Below are 8,358 nucleotides of genomic sequence, written 5' to 3'. Positions count from 1 at the left end.
CTGGAAGATGATGTGGCAAAAATAGACATCCGCAATCAAGTCCTTGCAACACGGTCCAGGATAACACATCTCACATCTGACAGACCCAAACACTGGCATTACCAACATCTCCATGTCACATACGCCCCAGCATATATCCCAGCTCAACCAAGAATAACACTGTCCTGGCTACTTTTATCTTCCAGGTTCATCTGCAGTACCTGTCACCTCTGCAAGAATATCAGCCAGCACAGTAAATGCGGTGAGAGTTTGACAGTGGACTAAACTCGAGATATGACACTGTCAGCCTGGAAATACGCTGCACACACACGAAAAGGATTTACTGTCATTTAACCTGGACAGAAAGTATAACAGAGTCACTGACATCTTTCCATTTTTGGGGATTTGGATTAAGACAAAACCCAAAAAAACAGAGTGAGGGTGGAAGAGACTTTCAGTAGTTATTATTATTATTATTGTTATTTAGACACAGAGCTCTGGGTTAATCACTAACTTGTTTATGTGGCTATTTTAGGAACCAAACAGGTACGAAAACTGTGTCAGCGCATGGTGTCGAGATGATTATTCCACCCCTCCTTCACCCATCATCCAAACCACGTCTCCTCTCTTTCAAACTTGTACTTCCCTGTCCTCGAAGGATGCTCCTCCATCCTTTAAATGAAGACATACTGCTGAGTACTGGCCTGTGGGGTTTGTTCCGTCTTTGCCATATTTCATCTCCCGACTTACCGCTCGACTTGACATTGCTGTTTATTGAAAATCCTCCCAGGTGACACTTCAGCCCGCGTGCCGGATCGGGTATTCACCGGCTCTCTCTGCTGCTCTTTTTTTCTAATGGGTCTTGTTGCTGTGTTGACAAAGGCCCGCATTAGGTAGCCGCGAGCTTTTAACGCTTTTCCCTGAGATGTTTGCGCTTTCCTTTAGTCTCGGTGCTGGTGGGGAGAGGCTGAGCCCCGTGGTGAAGAGGCCTGCTGTTATGAACCCTAACTTTTCTGCTTCACTGGAGCGGTTTCTAAAGCGTGAAGTTGCTGAGCGGTACCATTTGGTGGGATGCAAACCTCTGTGTGTCAGATATCGATCCAAATTGTTGCTCTCCAAAAGCCAGAGCCTTAGAACCTACAAAAACAAAAACTTAATCGAGCTCATATTGGGAGACCTATTTGCTTGAGGGCCGGCTGATTCTCATAGTGCATCATAGGAAGTCCCCCAGAGGCCTAGACCACAGGTGTCTAACACACGGCCCACGGGCTAAAAGCGGCCCACCAGAGGGTGAAATCTGGCTTGCAGGGTGAATTTGTAATTTGAAAGTGTGAAAATTACACAGAAAACTGCAATTTTCCAAAGAAAATATCTTCTATTTTCAATTTGTCCACTGTGTTAGTGAGAGAAGTGGACAGAACACAACACTGAGACCCCGGTCTAAACAGATGATGGTTTATTTTCTTCTTTGCATTAAAAGAAATGGAAAAAAAAAAACTGGAGTTGCCGTTAATCATAGGTTATGATGCTATTGTGTTACTAGTCCGGCCCACTTGAGATCAAACTGGGGGGGTATGTGGCCCCCCAATTAAAATGAGTTTGACACCCCTGACCTAGACTTATAGCAGAATAACTAAGGAATGGTTCAGCGTCAGTATAACTTCACACACAATACTTACACCCCACAACAGTGAATTCTGTCTGTCTCACAGTATTTTTTTAATTTTCCAAAACTCAAAAACAACTTCTTTTTTTTTTTTTTTTTTTTAGTTCCCCCTATACGCAGCCCTTATTCTTTTCTGTGCCCTCAAAACCATTTGGAGGAGGTTCAAAGTAAAACATTAAACGGACCTATTATCGTCACATACAATTATGTTTTATGGGGGAATTCAGTAATTTAGTCAGTTGTAGGAACACACATATTTTGGCCCTGCAACAAAACTGGGAGCGTCAGACTGAGAGAAGAATGCTTTCACAAGTTCAGTGGAGAAAATAGTGGAATAAACAAATGAAAATCAGAAAACTCTCAAATTTATGAGCTGGAATTATTGGCATACGGCGACGTGTCAATTAATTAACTCGTTGATGAATTGACTGTTTCAGGTCTTTTATTGGTTATATAAAATATCAGTTATTCAAGTAGCTGGCAGAAGATTTAAAAAAAGATTTATTGACGATTAATACAGGTTTAAGCTTCGGCTGCTTCGGAAGCACTGCTACAGATAGGATTTCTCTCATTAGCACAAATTACTTCAAGCATCCAGCGGTTTATCGGTCCCGCCTCCCGCTGGATGAGTCCTACACGAACAGACGCGGAGCGGAGCAGCAGCTAAACGGTGGTGTATCGGGCTGGGCCGGGACAGGACCTGAAAGGAGAGGGGCCGCTGGGGAAATCGGAGAGGAAGACGGGGTTGTGACCGGTGGAGGTCTCCATGAGGGCCTGGCGTTTCTTGCGCTCACGCCTCTGGTAGCGGAAGTTGAACGGCGGACGCAGAGCCAAGGGGCCGCCGATTTCTTCAGAGGATGAGTCCGAAGTTCCCGCAACAGGTGACTGCTGGTTTACTGGAACTTCTTCAGACTCACTGGAAGAAGAGCTGAGAGAGACAGAGGGGTTAACGGCGATGGAGGGGTCCACGGGAAAAGGGAGGGCAGGCGTAGGTTCAAGCGGCTGATCGGCGGTGGGCAACGGGGGGTCAGGAGCTGGCTCGTCGACCGCGGGAGGGAAGGTGGGGATTTCAGGCTCAGGTAGGAGGTCGTGAACCTGCGGCTTCACCGGCTGCAGGACGTCGACGTTCTGCGGGAAGACGAACAAGGCGACATCAACACAAAGTGACTAACGCGCACACTCACCCCGGCTGGCTGCGAAAAAAGCCGCGCAGTATTACATTACACTCCGACGGCTCTAAAAAGAACCGAGAGGACAACATAATTATAGCACAGAGACGTACAATTTCGAACCTCACGTATACGTTTGAACACACACAAAAACGCAGCATGAACGATATGACAGAATAATTATATGACCAGAGGCAGCCATTGGCAGAGTTAAATTATCATCATAAAGGTGGCTTCAGTTAAAATGTGAAACAAAACAGAGCATAAAACGCTCATCAAGTGCAGGTCAGCCGCTGGGCTATTATGTTCTGCGGCTCGCGGGACAGCAGAGTGAAGAGACTGACGTACATCTGCGAAAGTGGCTTTTCTTTTGGAGGTTCCGCACATTAATTGTTTAACATATCTGCTTCTGTGTTTCATATAGGAAGTGTTCTGTAAGTCAAATATCCCATGACAAATGTCAGAGTACCCACACGCATCGCATTTGTGCACTCTTCCTCGTATCTTACAGATACATTCCAACGTCTCGTTAGAAATTAAAGGCGCTTCTTCACCTTAAAACTATCAACATTTCTCAACAGCTTTCGGTACCTGTATCTTAAACATCTCGCAGGACACCTGGACGTCTGGCTGGACGTTCACGTCTCCATGCACGGATCCAGTACAGAAACCTGCGGTCTGAGAAAAGAAGATTTTAGAAACTGGGTCACTAAAAAAAATAAATAAAAAGAAATAAAAGAAACTGAATAGAGCAAGAAGGGCCTAATGAATTTAATATGTATCTTTCATGTCAGGATTTCATTAGCAAAAGGACTAATTACTAAGTAACACTCGGTACACCACTTCACAGATACTAGGCAAGATTCTGGCAGGTTGATTTTATTTTTGCAACAACGTTAATAAATTAATGTCACACTGTTTGCATATATTCAGCTTTGAAATAAAATGAATTTTTGGTCCGTTTAAAGAGACATTTTTTGAGGACTACGATTAATAAGAAAACACAGACTCATTGGACATGTTATTAGATTCTCTCATCCGTACAGCTCTGCCAGGAATCGTAGCTTTCCGCTGGCTCTCGTGGAAAAATGTCAGTTCACTCATGTTTATTAATGAGATCATGTGACGTCACGCTGACCTAGATAACTCTGAGAGGTGTTAGCATTGATTTTTTTGTTCTTTTTTATTTAACTTTAATTTGACTCCACCTGACAAAAACACGTGTTCAATTCAGAAAAACTGTAAAACATACATCTTGAACAGGGGGTCCGTGACCCTGCGGGGGTCTGCGGAGTTACTGCTAGGGGGGGCGCGCAAAATGTTTGGTTGATTAGACCTTTTTATATATATTTTTTAATTTCCCCTCACAGATTTAATATTTTTCAAATAGACATTTTTATTTAAATAGCTTAGTATTAAATGCAAAATGATAATATAATGTATATTTATAGTAGGTACGGGGTCCCTACTTTGTCTCTGCATCAGTCCTTGGCCTGAAGACCTCTAAAATATTTGCTTTAGATTGTACAGGTGTACCTAATAAAGCGGCCACTGAGAGGACAATAAATACAGAAGGTTTCCAAGTCGGGTACCTGTGTGTCTGAGTTGATTGTCAGTCGCTGGCAGGTGCCTCTTTCTGTTACTCCTTCTGGACAGTCTTGGACTGTGTACTCCACAAAGCTGGCTTTCGTCGGCCTCGTCTGAAACGAAACAGAAATGAAACAAGAAAAGGGCAAATTGCACAAATAAACTCGCACGTGTTCACGAGGGATGGTCTGCTTTCTGCGCTGTAATGCCTGTCATCTTGGTTTTAGATCCCTAAGCTGAACTATTCAAAGAGGAGCAATAAAATGCGCTTTGGTCCCCAAGCAAAAGCAAGACTGTAGTACCTTCAGTAAACCTTCGCACCTCGTCTGCTTCTTCTAATGCTACCGTCTAATGGTTATTGTCGAGCAGTAACAGTCCTTATCTTGCACACAGAAGCTCAAAGATGCACCTTACCGCCTGCTCATGTAAACCCAGGGATATTTTTGAAGCGTAATTTCCTCATAAATATGACATTCGACGCGTGGTTCAGCAATGAAATCAGCCTCAGGGCGACAGAGTTATTAAACGCAGTCGTACCCGTGCTGCAGCCCTGGTGATCTTCTTCACTCCGAGCTGTGCACCCAGCATGGACTTCCTCTTATAGGAGTCCAGAGTGACGCGAGCAGCGATCATCGCCTCGGGGCTGTCTACGGAAAGCAGCTGGGGGCAGGTGGGGCAGGTCTGCTGGAGCTTCTCTGGTGGATCTACAGAAAGCAGAAGATGGATTTAGAAAACATTACATCTAATGAAACGCGGTGCATGTTATGTTAAAGCTCTGGAATCACACTCTAGGCTCAATATCTAGCAAAAGCTTGAATGGCTGCATGGTTGGATCAATTTAGATGATTAAACCTCTTCTTAAGTCTATGGTTTTACACACATAGCGATTAGAAAAACTTCCCACAATGCACTTTAACCCGAGAGAAAGTTTAAACAGTCAGAATGACTGATGTTAAGTCCAAGGAGTAATCGCAACAATGAGCACCACATTAAAATTAAGACTGAGACCCGGGTGGAACCAACAGACGTTTTCACGGCCGACATTTTGATTTACCATGGTGGGAAATACACATCTGTCACTGATTATCAATTAATTAAGGCTCGGGTCCATTTAGCTATGCCTGTAAGCCACAGTTAATGTTATTAGTTATGCCTCTGTGTGAGAAATGGAAGTGTCCAGGGGGAGTCTTTTATTTTTTTTTCCTCTTAAATCTACACCTTTGTTGAGCTGTGCAGTGCTAATGATTTAAAAATATGAAAACGGGATGTCTTTAAATGTAATATGATGAAATATATTACGTTCATGCAGTATTTTAACTGATTTAACCGGTTCAGTTCATCCACTCGGCCTTCACCTTCCATTTTGTGCAGGTGCATCAAAATAAAGTGTAAAAACATTGAATATAGCTGTGGGGTGATGTTACCTGGCACCAGAGCGCAGTCGTAGCTGTACAGGTAGGAGTAGCCCTCTGGTGTGTGCAGGATGGTGGTGTTGCAGTTGCCAGAGATTTGCTGTAGTACAAAATGATAAAAAATTCCCAGTTGGCACAAACACTATAACCTCCTGAGACCCAAGCTTTTATTTGGTATGCATTTTTAATTCCTCCAAGGTATTTAGGATTAGTAGGACCTACGACGTATAACAACTAAGCATCATCTTTGAACAGGGAGTAGTAGTTTTTGAAAAAAAACTATGTCCTCATATGTGGACACTGGGATTATTTCATTATTTTTATTTATTTTTTCATTATTTTCTGCAACATTTCCCCTAGGGGTCACGGACCCCCTGTTGAAGACCTAGGTCTTCTCAGGTTTATGATTTATATTATAAAGAAGTCAGCAATGTGTGACAAAATCTAAAACTGTTTATGTTAATACATGGCTGTGCAATAACAAAATTGTAAAAGATGAAGTCCCAACGTCCTCAAACGAGTACTTGCTAATTAGCAACAATTGCTAATTTAAATAAATTTGCTCGTCATATCAATCTAGAAATAAGCATAAGTAAATAAGTTTTAACCTTCGCTGTCACTAGATGGCAGACTAAAGCGTCCACTAATGAGGACAACGGGTTTAACTGAAGGAGAATAAAACCTAAAACTTAAAGTCCCCCTATGAGGACACCGGGTCGCAGGAGGTTAAGACCACATGAAAGGGCTTCTGCATCTGCAAGAGATCAGATATTATACTAGGTGTTTAATTTTCTAGTATCAAACACATAAAATGGAGTAAGCAGCAAGTATGGCTTTTAAAAATGAGTAAAACATAGAAAAAAAAAACAAAGCTAGAAATTTAACATTATGTGTCTGAAACGTGAGTGTCATTTCCTTAAACTGCCCTTCAGCAATATGCGCCAACTCGTACAAGTCCTCTCAAATATAGCACCAGCGTAAACGAGTGTGTTTGTACATGCGTGTGTGTCATACTGTTTCCATGAATGGCCTGACGTCACATCGTTTCCATGGCTTTGGGCTGCCTGTGTGACACTTGGTCTCCAGGACATCCAGGTCCAGGTAATACACGTTGCCTGCTGGGCCCTGACATTCAAAAGGCAAACACAGGTAACAGAGAGGGAGGGTGTAAACAGCGCTGCGTGGACTACAATATGAATAATAATACATGCATCAGTCTTTTGGGATTTTCTTTCCACCTGAGGCTCAAATTTATGAGAAGTCTCCCGACAAGTGTTGTCATTTGTCCCGTTATATGCTTAAGGAGCCATTAAGGAGGTGCTCTGTGTTAATACAAGGCTTTGTATGGTATTGATCCCAGGCCTGAAAACAAATGTCCACACTTTGAGCAGGTGTAATGACAGCCTATTCATGTCACCTAGCCTCGTTAAAAAGCCTGATCTGTGCCACAGCCGGGCTGCGACAGCCTTCAGCAGCTGACAGCGTGAAGTTCATGAAGTCTGTTGTGCAAGGTTTGTCCCGGCAGTCGAGGACCAAAATGACCTGGACTTTATTAGTCGCTTCAGGTCCTAGGGGCCGTTTTTATTCATGAGGCGTGAAAGGAGCAGGAAGGAGCTTCTCATTTCAAGGAGAGGAAAGTATGATTTTAATGTTGCATTTGTTAAAAGTGACACGCGCTGATGGTGGTCGTTTACAGCCAAGTGCAGACAGCAAATATTGATTGTCGCTTTCAGTGCTTAGTAGTTGAACACTAGTGTAATTGCTGCTGTCTTTCAGAGCTTTGATTTAATCCAGTGGTTCCTATACTGGGAACCAGAGCCCACAGTGAGAGTTTAATTCCATTATCATTTCACCAAGGCTGAGAGTCAGCACATTGTGACAGACAACATAAGATTCTAACAAGACAAATCTTTAAGGCAAGTTAAATCCATCAGTGTATGGCATTACAGGAGCAGCAGCAGCATGAGGATAAAGAACCTCTCCCCCTCCAGCAAAGTAAAGCAGAAACAAATCACGGACTCAATGAATTTTACTGTCAGCTTTCCCCGCTGAGCCTTTCACACATACTGACCTGAGCGTGCAGGTGAACATTTGCAATGCGGTTGAGGGCAAACTTGTAGCCCTCTGTGCGGTCCTCGTTGATGTAAGTCACAGCCAGACGGGACAGCTTCTCCACCGCTTTGTCGTTGCAGGGGATGGGAGCGAGTTCAACGGGCATCAGCACAAAACCCTCCGCGGACACGCGGACACTGTGGACGCACAAGAGCAGCAATAATCCGCAGATGGACTCGTCCATGACGGCGGAGGCTCGGGGCAGGAGCTGAAGAAGACGGAGGCGCTTCAGGAGTGAAGTTTGTTCTCTGGTGTTTGCCTTCAATCCGTGCGGTGACTTTTGGAATGAAAACATGTTGAAACGGAGCCAAGGACAAAGTTGCGGCAGAGGGCTGGTATTTGTGAACAACTGCTCCAGCGGCCATTCATTTAACCCCAGGAAGGAACACACACACCTTTATTGAAATAGAGTAAATGTCAAAACTGTTCGTTC

The 8,358-nt window shown here is 43.7% G+C and overlaps 1 protein-coding gene across 1 annotated transcript; it reads right to left on the bottom strand.

Annotated features, from left to right (window-relative positions):
- Positions 1–2,069: 2,069 nt before the first annotated feature.
- si:ch211-262h13.5 (uncharacterized protein LOC571127 homolog) lies at positions 2,070–8,271 on the bottom strand. Its single transcript, XM_047586186.1, has 7 exons — positions 7,885–8,271; positions 6,828–6,938; positions 5,826–5,913; positions 4,939–5,105; positions 4,407–4,514; positions 3,406–3,492; positions 2,070–2,773 (listed from the first exon to the last, which is right to left on the bottom strand). The coding sequence occupies exons 1-7, from the start codon at positions 8,218–8,220 to the stop codon at positions 2,309–2,311; spliced, it is 1,362 nt and encodes a 453-aa protein (XP_047442142.1). The 5' UTR covers positions 8,221–8,271; the 3' UTR covers positions 2,070–2,308.
- Between the last annotated feature and the right edge of the window lie 87 nt (positions 8,272–8,358).

Source organism: Mugil cephalus, chromosome 6 (genome assembly GCF_022458985.1).
Source record: "Mugil cephalus isolate CIBA_MC_2020 chromosome 6, CIBA_Mcephalus_1.1, whole genome shotgun sequence".
NCBI classification, from domain to species: domain Eukaryota; kingdom Metazoa; phylum Chordata; class Actinopteri; order Mugiliformes; family Mugilidae; genus Mugil; species Mugil cephalus.
Note: the sequence above shows the minus strand (reverse complement) of the source record. Positions and strands in the feature narration are given on the sequence as shown.